This window comes from Bombina bombina, chromosome 4, assembly GCF_027579735.1.
Source record: "Bombina bombina isolate aBomBom1 chromosome 4, aBomBom1.pri, whole genome shotgun sequence".
NCBI classification, from domain to species: domain Eukaryota; kingdom Metazoa; phylum Chordata; class Amphibia; order Anura; family Bombinatoridae; genus Bombina; species Bombina bombina.
Genome location: NC_069502.1, coordinates 345,132,560 through 345,147,787, shown reverse-complemented (window position 1 = coordinate 345,147,787; position 15,228 = coordinate 345,132,560). Strand labels below are relative to the sequence as shown.

The 15,228-nt window shown below is 40.6% G+C and overlaps 1 protein-coding gene across 1 annotated transcript in view; it reads right to left on the bottom strand.

Moving 5' to 3' along the window:
* Positions 1-15,228, bottom strand: part of SMC4 (structural maintenance of chromosomes 4) — a 459,275-nt gene that overhangs the window by 321,522 nt on the left and 122,525 nt on the right. Inside the window, exons 12-13 of the mRNA XM_053711800.1 lie at positions 13,919-15,098; positions 6,932-7,011 (exon numbers count right to left, since the gene is read on the bottom strand). Of these exons, the coding sequence (XP_053567775.1) occupies positions 6,932-7,011; positions 13,919-15,098 (1,260 nt within the window). The remainder of the gene's footprint in view (positions 1-6,931; positions 7,012-13,918; positions 15,099-15,228) is intronic.

Here is a 15,228-nt window from a genome sequence, read left to right as displayed (position 1 = left end):
ATGCAAAGAAGACCAAGTTGCTGCTTTGCAGATCTGGTCAACCGAAGCTTCATTCCTAAACGCCCAGGAAGTAGATACTGACCTAGTAGAATGAGCTGTAATTCTTTGAGGCGGAGTTTTACCCGACTCAACATAGGCAAGATGAATTAAAGATTTCAACCAAGATGCCAAAGAAATGGCAGAAGCTTTCTGGCCTTTCCTAGAACCGGAAAAGATAACAAATAGACTAGAAGTCTTACGGAAAGATTTCGTAGCTTCAACATAATATTTCAAAGCTCTAACAACATCCAAAGAATGCAATGATTTCTCCTTAGAATTCTTAGGATTAGGACATAATGAAGGAACCACAATTTCTCTACTAATGTTGTTGGAATTCACAACTTTAGGTAAAAATTCAAAAGAAGTTCGCAACACCGCCTTATCCTGATGAAAAATCAGAAAAGGAGACTCACACGAAAGAGCAGATAATTCAGAAACTCTTCTAGCAGAAGAGATGGCCAAAAGGAACAAAACTTTCCAAGAAAGTAATTTAATGTCCAATGAATGCATAGGTTCAAACGGAGGAGCTTGAAGAGCTCCCAGAACCAAATTCAAACTCCAAGGAGGAGAAATTGACTTAATGACAGGTTTTATACGTACCAAAGCTTGTACAAAACAATGAATATCAGGAAGAATAGCAATCTTTCTGTGAAAAAGAACAGAAAGAGCAGAGATTTGTCCTTTCAAAGAACTTGCGGACAAACCCTTATCCAAACCATCCTGAAGAAATTGTAAAATTCTCGGTATTCTAAAAGAATGCCAAGAAAAATGATGAGAAAGACACCATGAAATATAAGTCTTCCAGACTCTATAATATATCTCTCGAGATACAGATTTACGAGCCTGTAACATAGTATTAATCACGGAGTCAGAGAAACCTCTATGACCAAGAATCAAGCGTTCAATCTCCATACCTTTAAATTTAAGGATTTCAGATCCGGATGGAAAAAAGGACCTTGTGACAGAAGGTCTGGTCTTAACGGAAGAGTCCATGGCTGGCAAGATGCCATCCGGACAAGATCCGCATACCAAAACCTGTGAGGCCATGCCGGAGCTATTAGCAGAACAAACGAGCATTCCCTCAGAATCTTGGAGATTACTCTTGGAAGAAGAACTAGAGGCGGAAAGATATAGGCAGGATGATACTTCCAAGGAAGTGATAATGCATCCACTGCCTCCGCCTGAGGATCCCGGGATCTGGACAGATACCTGGGAAGTTTCTTGTTTAGATGAGAGGCCATCAGATCTATCTCTGGGAGCCCCCACAATTGAACAATCTGAAGAAATACCTCTGGGTGAAGAGACCATTCGCCCGGATGCAACGTTTGGCGACTGAGATAATCCGCTTCCCAATTGTCTACACCTGGGATATGAACCGCAGAGATTAGACAGGAGCTGGATTCCGCCCAAACCAAAATTCGAGATACTTCTTTCATAGCCAGAGGACTGTGAGTCCCTCCTTGATGATTGATGTATGCCACAGTTGTGACATTGTCTGTCTGAAAACAAATGAACGATTCTCTCTTCAGAAGAGGCCAAAACTGAAGAGCTCTGAAAATTGCACGGAGTTCCAAAATATTGATCGGTAATCTCACCTCCTGAGATTCCCAAACTCCTTGTGCCGTCAGAGATCCCCACACAGCTCCCCAACCTGTGAGACTTGCATCTGTTGAAATTACAGTCCAGGTCGGAAGAACAAAAGAAGCCCCCTGAATTAAACGATGGTGATTTGTCCACCACGTTAGAGAGTGTCGAACAATCGGTTTTAAAGATATTAATTGAGATATCTTCGTGTAATCCCTGCACCATTGGTTCAGCATACAGAGCTGAAGAGGTCGCATGTGAAAGCGAGCAAAGGGGATCGCGTCCGATGCAGCAGTCATAAGACCTAGAATTTCCATGCATAAGGCTACCGAAGGGAATGATTGTGACTGAAGGTTTCGACAAGCTGTAATCAATTTTAGACGTCTCTTGTCTGTTAAAGACAGAGTCATGGACACTGAATCTATCTGGAAACCCAGAAAGGTTACCCTTGTTTGAGGAATCAAAGAACTTTTTGGTAAATTGATCCTCCAACCATGATCTTGAAGAAACAACACAAGTCGATTCGTATGAGACTCTGCTAAATGTAAAGACGGAGCAAGTACCAAGATATCGTCCAAATAAGGAAATACCACAATACCCTGTTCTCTGATTACAGACAGAAGGGCACCGAGAATCTTTGTGAAAATTCTTGGAGCTGTAGCAAGGCCAAACGGTAGAGCCACAAATTGGTAATGCTTGTCTAGAAAAGAGAATCTCAGGAACTGATAATGATCTGGATGAATCGGAATATGCAGATATGCATCCTGTAAATCTATTGTGGACATATAATTCCCTTGCTGAACAAAAGGCAATATAGTCCTTACAGTTACCATCTTGAACGATGGTATCCTTACATAACGATTCAATAATTTTAGATCCAGAACTGGTCTGAAGGAATTCTCCTTCTTTGGTACAATGAAGAGATTTGAATAAAACCCCATCCCCTGTTCCGGAACTGGAACTGGCATAATTACTCCAGCCAACTCTAGATCTGAAACACAATTCAGAAATGCTTGAGCTTTCACTGGATTTACTGGGACATGGGAAAGAAAAAATCTCTTTGCAGGAGGTCTCATCTTGAAACCAATTCTGTACCCTTCTGAAACAATGTTCTGAATCCAAAGATTGTGAACAGATTTGATCCAAATTTCTTTGAAAAAACGTAACCTGCCCCCTACCAGCTGAACTGGAATGAGGGCCGTACCTTCATGTGAACTTAGAAGCAGGCTTTGCCTTTCTAGCAGGCTTGGATTTATTCCAGACTGGAGATGGTTTCCAAACTGAAACTGCTCCTGAGGACGAAGGATCAGGCTTTTGTTCTTTGTTGAAACGAAAGGAACGAAAACGATTGTTAGCCCTGTTTTTACCTTTAGATTTTTTATCCTGTGGTAAAAAAGTTCCTTTCCCACCAGTAACAGTTGAAATAATAGAATCCAACTGAGAACCAAATAATTTGTTTCCCTGGAAAGAAATGGAAAGTAGAGTTGATTTAGAAGCCATATCAGCATTCCAAGTCTTAAGCCATAAAGCTCTTCTGGCTAAGATAGCCAGAGACATAAATCTAACATCAACTCTAATAATATCAAAAATGGCATCACAGATGAAATTATTAGCATGCTGGAGAAGAATAATAATATCATGAGAATCACGATTTGTTACTTGTTGCGCTAGAGTTTCCAACCAAAAAGTTGAAGCTGCAGCAACATCAGCCAATGATATAGCAGGTCTAAGAAGATTACCTGAACATAGATAAGCTTTTCTTAGAAAAGATTCAATTTTTCTATCTAAAGGATCCTTAAACGAGGTACCATCTGACGTAGGAATGGTAGTACGTTTAGCAAGGGTAGAAATAGCCCCATCAACTTTAGGGATTTTGTCCCAAAATTCTAACCTGTCAGGCGGAACAGGATATAATTGCTTAAAACGTTTAGAAGGAGTAAATGAATTACCCAATTTATCCCATTCCTTAGCAATTACTGCAGAAATAGCATTAGGAACAGGAAAGACTTCTGGAATAACCGCAGGAGCTTTAAAAACCTTATCCAAACGTATAGAATTAGTATCAAGAGGACTAGAATCCTCTATTTCTAAAGCAATTAGTACTTCTTTAAGTAAAGAGCGAATAAATTCCATCTTAAATAAATATGAAGATTTATCAGCATCAATCTCTGAGACAGAATCCTCTGAACTAGAAGAGTCCAAAGAATCAGAATGATGGTGTTCATTTAAAAATTCATCTGTAGAGAGAGAAGATTTAAAAGACTTTTTACGTTTACTAGAAGGAGAAATAACAGACAAAGCCTTCTTTATGGATTCAGAAACAAAATCTCTTATGTTATCAGGAACATTCTGCACCTTAGATGTTGAGGGAACTGCAACAGGCAATGGTACATCACTAAAGGAAATATTATCTGCTTTAACAAGTTTGTCATGACAATTAATACAAACAACAGCTGGAGAAATAGCTACCAAAAGTTTACAGCAGATACACTTAGCTTTGGTAGATCCAGCAGGCAGTGGTTTTCCTGTAGTATCTTCTGGCTCAGATGCAACGTGAGACATCTTGCAATATGTAAGAGAAAAAACAACATATAAAGCAAAATAGATCAAATTCCTTATAAGACAGTTTCAGGAATGGGAAAAAAATGCCAAACATCAAGCTTCTAGCAACCAGAAGCAAATGAAAATGAGACTGAAATAATGTGGAGACAAAAGCGACGCCCATATTTTTTGGCGCCAAATAAGACGCCCACATTATTTGGCGCCTAAATGCTTTTGGCGCCAAAAATGACGCCACATCCGGAACGCCGACATTTTTGGCGCAAAATAACGTCAAAAAATGACGCAACTTCCGGCGACACGTATGACGCCGGAAACGGAAATGAATTTTTGCGCCAAAAAAATCCGCGCCAAAAATGACGCAATAAAATGAAGCATTTTCAGCCCCCGCGAGCCTAACAGCCCACAGGGAAAAAAGTCAAATTTTTGAGGTAAGACAAAATATGATAATTTAAAGCATAATCCCAAATATGAAACTGACTGTCTGGAAATAAGGAAAGTTGAACATTCTGAGTCAAGGCAAATAAATGTTTGAATACATATATTTAGAACTTTATAAATAAAGTGCCCAACCATAGCTTAGAGTGTCACAGAAAATAAGACTTACTTACCCCAGGACACTCATCTACATGTTTGTAGAAAGCCAAACCAGTACTGAAACGAGAATCAGTAGAGGAAATGGTAAATATAAGAGTATATCGTCGATCTGAAAAGGGAGGTAAGAGATGAATCTCTACGACCGATAACAGAGAACCTTATGAAATAGACCCCGTAGAAGGAGATCACTGCATTCAATAGGCAATACTCTCCTCACATCCCTCTGACATTCACTGCACGCTGAGAGGAAAACCGGGCTCCAACTTGCTGCGGAGCGCATATCAACGTAGAATCTAGCACAAACTTACTTCACCACCTCCCTTGGAGGCAAAGTTTGTAAAACTGATTTGTGGGTGTGGTGAGGGGTGTATTTATAGGCATTTTAAGGTTTGGGAAACTTTGCCCCTCCTGGTAGGAATGTATATCCCATACGTCACTAGCTCATGGACTCTTGTTAATTACATGAAAGAAATGTTTTTGATAGAATTATCCATTACAGCCGTTAAATGTTGCATAGTAAGGAGTATTGGCGCACTAGATGTACTAGGGGCCTCCTGTATGGGCAAGACTGGTGTAGACGAAGGAGGGGATGATGCAGTACCATGCTTACTCCCCTCACTTGAGGAATCATCTTGGGCATCATTTTTACTAAATTTTTTTTTTTTTTTTTTTTTTTTTTATGACATAAAATACATATAGTTAAATGAGAAGGAACCTTGGTTTCCCCACAGTCAGAACACAATCTATCTGGTAGTTCAGACATGTTAAACAGACATAAACTTGATAACAAAGCACAAAAAACGTTTTAAAATAAAACCGTTACTGTCACTTTAAATTTTAAACTAAACACACTTTATTACTGCAATTGCGAAAAAGTATGAAGGAATTGTTCAAAATTCACCAAAATTTCACCACAGTGTCTTAAAGCCTTAAAAGTATTGCACACCAAATTTGGAAGCTTTAACCCTTAAAATAACGGAACCGGAGCCGTTTTTATATTTAACCCCTTTACAGTCCCTGGAATCTGCTTTGCTGAGACCCAACCAAGCCCAAAGGGGAATACGATACCAAATGATGCCTTCAGAAAGACTTTTCTATGTATCAGAGCTCCACACACATGCAGCTGCATGCCATGCTGTCCTCAAAAACAAATGCGCCATACCGGCGCGAAAATGAGGCTCTGACTATGATTAGGGAAAGCCCCTAAAGAATAAAGTGTCTAAAACAGTGCCTGCCGATATAATCATATCAAAATACCCAGAATAAATGATTCCTCAAGGCTAAATATGTGTTAATAATGAATCGATTTAGCCCAGAAAAAGTCTACAGTCTTAATAAGCCCTTGAGAAGCCCTTATTTACTATCTTAATAAACATGGCTTACCGGATCCCATAGGGAAAATGACAGCTTCCAGCATTACATCGTCTTGTTAGAATGTGTCATACCTCAAGCAGTAAGAGACTGCACACTGTTCCCCCAACTGAAGTTAATTGCTCTCAACAGTCCTGTGTGGAACAGCCATGGATTTTAGTTACGGTGCTAAAATCATTTTCCTCATACAAACAGAAATCTTCATCTCTTTTCTGTTTCTGAGTAAATAGTACATACCAGCACTATTTTAAAATAACAAACTCTTGATTGAATAATAAAAACTACAGTTAAACACTAAAAAACTCTAAGCCATCTCCGTGGAGATGTTGCCTGTACAACGGCAAAGAGAATGACTGGGGTAGGCGGAGCCTGGGAGGGATCATGTGACCAGCTTTGCTGGGCTCTTTGCCATTTCCTGTTGGGGAAGAGAATATCCCACAAGTAAGGATGACGCCGTGGACCGGACACACCTATGTTGGAGAAATACCCTTCAAGAAAGACAAGGTAAATAGGAGAACATACTGTTTTTTGTTATACTGATAACAGGAAACCTTACCCTTGGAAGCCTATTGTATGTGCAGATTGCAAAACTACCAAATATTTTCAGATACAGAAGATACACGATGCACTATCATATCCAGAAGCATGAAGGAACAGATGATTAACCAAACTCTTAAAAGGATATACAAACTAAACTGAGTAACAAACTAATTTAGTGAAGGAAACTAATGAATAATGTACTTTATCACTTTTGACACAAACATTCAAAAAAGAAACTAACCTGATCTTCTGATATTTCCATCATGACTGAAGATCCCATTCTTCCTTTCATTACTTTACCACCACCACCAGTCATTGTACCTAAAACAAGTTGTATTAGGTTAAAAACTGAGTATTTCTTAATATGTTCAATAAAAGTTAGACATATTTAATATTAACTCACTTTAGCATAATACGGGCTATATTAGCGGATGGTAAGATATATATATCTCAATCCAAAAATACCAGCACTCACTATCTTATGTCAGTGTCGGGGTGCTCCCAAAGTATTTAACATAAATTGGTGGTTCAAGTGAACAGAGGCACTCTCCATGTAGTCAAAAAGTTAGTGCTTTATTACAATCTCATTAGAGTAAACGTTTTTGGGCTGTGATGCCCGTCAGACTCCTGTGATTACAAACAGTGCAAAAACAGAATTTATGTTTACCTGATAAATTACTTTCTCCAACGGTGTGTCCGGTCCACGGCGTCATCCTTACTTGTGGGATATTCTCTTCCCCAACAGGAAATGGCAAAGAGCCCAGCAAAGCTGGTCACATGATCCCTCCTAGGCTCCGCCTTCCCCAGTCATTCGACCGACGTAAAGGAGGAATATTTGCATAGGAGAAATCATATGATACCGTGGTGACTGTAGTTAAAGAAAATAAATTATCAGACCTGATTAAAAAACCAGGGCGGGCCGTGGACCGGACACACCGTTGGAGAAAGTAATTTATCAGGTAAACATAAATTCTGTTTTCTCCAACATAGGTGTGTCCGGTCCACGGCGTCATCCTTACTTGTGGGAACCAATACCAAAGCTTTAGGACACGGATGAAGGGAGGGAGCAAATCAGGTCACCTAGATGGAAGGCACCACGGCTTGCAAAACCTTTCTCCCAAAAATAGCCTCAGAAGAAGCAAAAGTATCAAATTTGTAAAATTTAGTAAAAGTGTGCAGTGAAGACCAAGTTGCTGCCTTACATATCTGATCAACGGGAAGCCTCGTTCTTGAAGGCCCATGTGGAAGCCACAGCCCTAGTGGAATGAGCTGTGATTCTTTCAGGAGGCTGCCGTCCGGCAGTCTCGTAAGCCAATCTGATGATGCTTTTAAGCCAAAAAGAGAGAGAGGTAGAAGTTGCTTTTTGACCTCTCCTTTTACCAGAATAAACAACAAACAAGGAAGATGTTTGTCTAAAATCCTTTGTAGCATCTAAATAGAATTTTAGAGCACGAACTACATCCAAATTGTGCAACAAACGTTCCTTCTTTGAAACTGGATTCGGACACAAAGAAGGCACGACTATCTCCTGGTTAATGTTTTTGTTAGAAACAACTTTCGGAAGAAAGCCAGGTTTAGTACGCAAAACCACCTTATCTGCATGGAACACCAGATAAGGAGGAGAACACTGCAGAGCAGATAATTCTGAAACTCTTCTAGCAGAAGAAATTGCAACCAAAAACAAAACTTTCCAAGATAATAACTTAATATCAACGGAATGTAAGGGTTCAAACGGAACCCCCTGAAGAACTGAAAGAACTAAATTGAGACTCCAAGGAGGAGTCAAAGGTTTGTAAACAGGCTTGATTCTAACCAGAGCCTGAACAAAGGCTTGAACATCTGGCACAGCTGCCAGCTTTTTGTGAAGTAACACAGACAAGGCAGAAATCTGTCCCTTCAGAGAACTTGCAGATAATCCTTTCTCCAAACCTTCTTGAAGAAAAGATAGAATCTTAGGAATTTTTATCTTGTCCCAAGGGAATCCTTTAGATTCACACCAACAGATATATTTTTTCCATATTTTGTGGTAGATTTTTCTAGTTACAGGCTTTCTAGCCTGAACAAGAGTATCAATGACAGAATCTGAGAACCCTCGCTTTGATAAGATCAAGCGTTCAATCTCCAAGCAGTCAGTTGGAGTGAGACCAGATTCGGATGTTCGAACGGACCTTGAACAAGAAGGTCTCGTCTCAAAGGTAGCTTCCATGGTGGAGCCGATGACATATTCACCAGGTCTGCATACCAAGTCCTGCGTGGCCACGCAGGAGCTATCAAGATCACCGATGCCCTCTCCTGATTGATCCTGGCTACCAGCCTGGGGATGAGAGGAAACGGCGGGAATACATAAGCTAGTTTGAAGGTCCAAGGTGCTACTAGTGCATCTACTAGAGTCGCCTTGGGATCCCTGGATCTGGACCCGTAGCAAGGAACCTTGAAGTTCTGACGAGAGGCCATCAGATCCATGTCTGGAATGCCCCACAATTGAGTAATTTGGGCAAAGATTTCCGGATGGAGTTCCCACTCCCCCGGATGAAATGTCTGACGACTCAGAAAATCCGCTTCCCAATTTTCCACTCCTGGGATGTGGATTGCAGACAAGTGGCAGGAGTGAGCCTCCGCCCATTGAATGATTTTGGTCACTTCTTCCATCGCCAGGGAACTCCTTGTTCCCCCCTGATGGTTGATGTACGCAACAGTCGTCATGTTGTCTGATTGAAACCGTATGAATTTGGCCTTTGCTAGCTGAGGCCAAGCCTTGAGAGCATTGAATATCGCTCTCAGTTCCAGAATATTTATTACTGCAAATGTGAAAAAGTATGAAAGAATTGTTCAAAATTCACCAAAATTTCACCACAATGTCTTAAAGCCTTAAAAGTATTGCACACCAAATTTGAAAGCTTTAACTCTTAAAATAACGGAACCGGAGCCGTTTTTATATTTAACCCCTTTACAGTCCCTGGTATCTGCTTTACTGAGACCCAACCAAGCCCAAAGGGGAATACGATACCAAATGACGCCTTCAGAAAGTCTTTTCTATGTATCAGAGCTCCTCACACATGCATCTGCATGTCATGCTTCCCAAAAACAAGTGCGCAATAGAGGCGCGAAAATGAGGCTCTGCCTATGATTAGGGAAAGCCCCTAGAGAATAAGGTGTCCAATACAGTGCCTGCCGGTTATTTTACATAATTCCCAAGAATAAAATAATTCCTCAAAGCTATGAAGTAAAAAATATGCTTATATATCAATCGTTTTAGCCCAGACAATGTCTACAGTCTTAAAAGCCCTTTTTTTCTTATGTAATAAAAATGGCTTACCGGATCCCATAGGGAAAATGACAGCTTCCAGCATTACATCGTCTTGTTAGAAATGTGTCATACCTCAAGCAGCAAAAGTCTGCTCACTGTTTCCCCCAACTGAAGTTAATTCCTCTCAACAGTCCTGTGTGGAAACAGCCATCGATTTTAGTAACGGTTGCTAAAATCATTTTCCTCTTACAAACAGAAATCTTCATCTCTTTTCTGTTTCAGAGTAAATAGTACATACCAGCACTATTTTAAAATAAACTCTTGATTGAATAATAAAAACTACAGTTAAACACCAAAAAACTCTAATCCATATCCGTGGAGATGTTGCCTGTACAACGGCAAAGAGAATGACTGGGGAAGGCGGAGCCTAGGAGGGATCATGTGACCAGCTTTGCTGGGCTCTTTGCCATTTCCTGTTGGGGAAGAGAATATCCCACAAGTAAGGATGACGCCGTGGACCGGACACACCTATGTTGGAGAAAATGTGATTACCTGACAGAGGCTAAATAGCCCACGAGCTGTCCTGGACACCACCGGCCCCTCCGCTGCCGCACCGGAAATCCGGAAGTGACGCATAAGCGTCTGACGTCATCACGTTGGTTACAGTAGCGTCCGGACTGCTTCTGTAAGGCAATGTAGCAATAATAAACAAACAGTGCATATAACAGTGATTACTTTCAGTAACATGTAATACATATATCATTTAGTGGCAAATCATGTAGGGATAAATGTGAAATATATCACATGTGAATTAGATGATGAGAAAGTACTTATGTGTAGTGAATAGTGTATACTACTAAATACCAAGAGTTAAAATCAAAGTATAGTCTGTGGGGAGGCTTATTATGGCTAATATTATATATTCTTCATATTCAGCCAATATATCTAATGTATAGGGCTTGGACATTATATTAATTTAATTATAACCTGATAGGAGGGAGGATATAATATTAGCCAGTACTTTCTCATCATCTAATTCACATGTGATATATTTCACATTTATCCCTACATGATTTGCCACTAAATGATACATGTATTACATGTTACTGAAAGTAATCACTGTTATATGCACTGTTTGTTTATTATTGCTACATTGCCTTACAGGAGCAGTCCGGGCGCTACTGTAACCAACGTGATGACGTCAGACGCTTATGCGTCACTTCCGGATTTCCGGTGCGGCAGCGGAGGGGCCGGTGGCGTCCAGGACAGCTCGTGGGCTATTTAGCCTCTGTCAGGTAATCACATTTTTGCACTGTTTGTAATCACAGGAGTCTGATGACGGGCATCACAGCCCGAAAACGTTTACTCTAATGAGATTGTAATAAAGCACTAACTTTTTGACTGCACGGAGAGTGCCTCTGTTCACTTGAACCACCAATATATATATATTCATCCAAATACCAGCTTAGTCCACCACTTGACAACCGCCTGGGTGCAAACTTGAAATAAAGTATACAAAACCAAAAAAGGTAGACTTTTTTCAGTGAAGTAAACAATTACTTTATTGGAACGTTTTCGGGGATCTAGTCCCCTTCGTCAGCATAACTGAGTGAATAACACAGCAAAATATTTATGGTGTACAACAACAAATGAAAAACTCATACCACGCTTGAAGTGTGGCGCCAAACATCCGTCCTGTAACGCAGCTTGCGTTCCACTGACTCGTAAGACCAGAAGTTATGCATACCTCACTTCCGGTAATGTGATCTGTAATGTTATAGGCTAAAATCAAGCTAACATTATTTAAACACCACAACATGTATATCTTAAGTGTCACAATATCAGCGGTGAGGACAAGTTAAATACACTCCATAACTCAAACTGTGTAAACAAGGCTGTGTAGACAAACGTGTTACAGCTTACCATTGCCATGGCTACCAATGATTCTTGCTGTTGCCATGGAAACATATACACAAATAGTGGTGTGTGCAGATAGCGTGAATTTGCATATTAGGGCACCTGCTGAATTCAATAACTTGCAAGGTCCTATGTTAACATGCCATCTTATACATGCAACATATCAATCTTAAATACTTTAAACACATCAACAGTGATCCCCAATCAAATTTACTTTTTAGGGGTTGTGGCTGTACCACATACATCACTGGTCGCAAAAATTAAAATTAGGATCATGAACTTATGTAATATACATAAAGACTGTATTGTCATGCATTTTATATTCAAATGCTGCTTTAGTTTAGCTCTCAAATCTCTGTGCTACATTAGTATAGACCGAATCCGATGTAGGTTACTAAATCACACCATCTTGTAAAATCGTTATTAGTGTGATGTAAACATTTTGTTCTATACATCTAAGATACTTTGTCTATCCTTCTTGGGCTCTATACCAAATCAGTATTTATACCACATTCCAAGATTAACATAAACCTCATCTAATATGGTTGTTATGTCCATACGCTTATATCTCTATATATATATATATATATAGTGTCATGTCTCTTCCATCTTGTAGTCAAAGTAACAATCTAATGTGTAATAGCTGGGTAACCACCCTTAGACTGCTAGACTTCCACTAATCAAAAAGGGATACTAAATGTTCCCTATGATCCGTGCTGTGAGAAAACAGTAGATTAAGGCGCCAACAAGTGGGACCCCCACACTACACAGTCATAACGTCACAGGGATGTACCCCAAGTATGTACCACCCTATGATGGAACTACAAGAGAACTTTAAAGTCCAGTGCTGTGTTTAAACCCCCCGGGTATATCATGCCCAGTCGGTACATCCATTGTGCTTCCCTCTAACAATATTTTATTCCGCTCATCGCCCCCCCTATCCAGAGGGGGGACATGATCTATCAGAGTGTATCTAATGGATGATACTGGATGATTTTCCATTGCAGTGTGTCTCGCTATGGGTTGGTCAGAGTCCCCATTCCGGAGTGCCAACCTAATTGCGTGTCTGATTCGCCATCCGCTCTGAGGGTCCCAAACGTCTTTCCCAAGTAGAACCGGGAACACGGACAGACCAATAGATATACAACAAATGTAGTAGTACACGTTATGGATTGTCTGATGACAGTTCCTATTGGTATGTGGGTGGTGAAAGGATTTGGTATTAACTAACTCATTACAGGTGGTACATCCTAGGCAGCGATACGACCCTTTGATGTTTGTCCTCACCCCAGTGGTGTAGCTAGACTTGGGATCCGTTCTGACCAAAAGGTCCTTCAGGTTCGTATCCCTTCTATAGCCTACCATTGGTTTCATATTGCTGGCAAAAGAGAGTTTAGAATCCGATGATACTATGGGCCAATGTGCCCAGAGTATCTAACCCGTTCTCCTTGTATTGGGAGCAAATGTTGTAGCCATAATCATCTTATCCTTAGTGTCTTGTCTGGGCTTATTAGTGACCAGTTCAGTCTGTGTTGGTTGTGATACCTCCTCAATTGTTTCCTTAATCAGATTTGGTTTAAAACCTCTCTGAATGAATTTCTCACCAACCCCAGACAACTGGGAGACTCCTGTTGCTTTATCTGAATAGTTATGCATTGTCCTAATCATTTGGGACTTGACAATGCCTCTCAGTAAGGCTGGAGGATGGCAGCTGTCAGCTCTGAGGATAGAGTTTCTATCCGTCTGTTGTACAGTGTTGTACCCAACTGTTGTGCTGTTTTGAATATGTTCAAGTCAAGAAAATGATGATTTGTTCATTAGTAGTCATATTGAACCTAACAGTCGTGTCTGTGTTGTTAAATACACTGAACCATGCATGTAGATCATCCAGGCCCCCTCGCCATATCAAAAATATGTCATCTATGTACCTGCGGTAAAATACAATAGACGCATCGCATTAACCCCACAGGTACATATTTTAAAAAAGTGTGACAAAGATATTAGCATACGAGGGGGCCATTGATGATCCCATGGCGGTGCCTGCAGTTTGTAGATAGAACTTGCCTTCAAAGCGAAAATAGTTTTTGTGAAGGCAAAATTCTATCAAAGATAATACAAAATCCACAGGAGGACCCTCATAATGTGGATTATTGGTGAGATGTTCCCTGATCGCCAATAGACCCACTTGGTGCGGTATGATGGTGTATAAACTGTTCACATCCAGGGTGACAAGAATGTCACCCTGTTGAACACTGACAGAACCCAATTGTCTGATAAGATCGTTGGTGTCCAAAATGAAAGATTGCATGTCTCTAACAACCGGTTGTAGTAGAAAATAGATGTACTGTGCCACCGGTTGTAAAAGAGACTGGACAGCGGAAACTATGGGACGTCCTGGGGGTTTCTCTAACCTTTTGTGGATCTTAGGAATGGTGTACATGATTGGGATCCTAGGGTGCAGGATGGTGCAAATCTTTTTGATGTGATCTGTAATAAATCCCTGCTCAAAACCCATCTTGATAAGGGCATCTAATTGTCGTTTGTATTCAAATGTTGGGTCTGATGTTAACGGAGTATATGTGGACAAGTCTGAGAGTTGTTCCATAATATCCTCCCTATAATCAGAATCGTTAAGGAGGACAATGGTCCCGCCCTTGTCTGCAGGCCTGACTATTATAGAGTCATCAACTTGCAAAGTTGTAATGGCTTTCCTCTCCTCATGTGTCAAATTGTTTTTCCACTGTGTGTGAGTTCTCTCATTATCCAAGTCCTGAGTCACCAATCTTATAAAAGTTTTGGTGCTAGGACTACAATTAGTGGGTTCAAAAGAACTTTGAATTTTACAATTGAGTTCGACAGGAGATTTAGGGCAATTAGTGTTTACATTTTGAAAAAATTCCCTGAGTTTAAGCGTTCTATTCAGTCTGTGAACATCCAGTCTTTGTTCATATTCTGAAACAGTCGTACTGGGCATAAAGGACAAGCCTCTGTTTAAAAGTTTATGTTCACTGGCCGAGAGAACATGTGAACTAAAATTTATTACTGCATCCTCTGCCGACCTCTCCTGGGGGGTCTGTGACTGGGACCCCGCCCGCCTAATGTGGGGTCTGGTGTTCCTCCCCCTCGTGAGCGTGTGGTAAACCCTAAAAAATATGTCTCTGAGTAGAGTGTATATCACACTGTCCCTGTGTGCCCTGTACTCCTGGTGAGGTGTATCCTCTACTGGTGTGTTGTCTTTCTGTATCTGAGGAAAGACAACATACCAGGACAAACATCAAAGGGTCGTATCGCTGCCTAGGATGCACCACCTGTAATGGGTTAGTTAATACCAAATCCTTTCACCACTCACATACCAATAGGAACTATGTGATCAG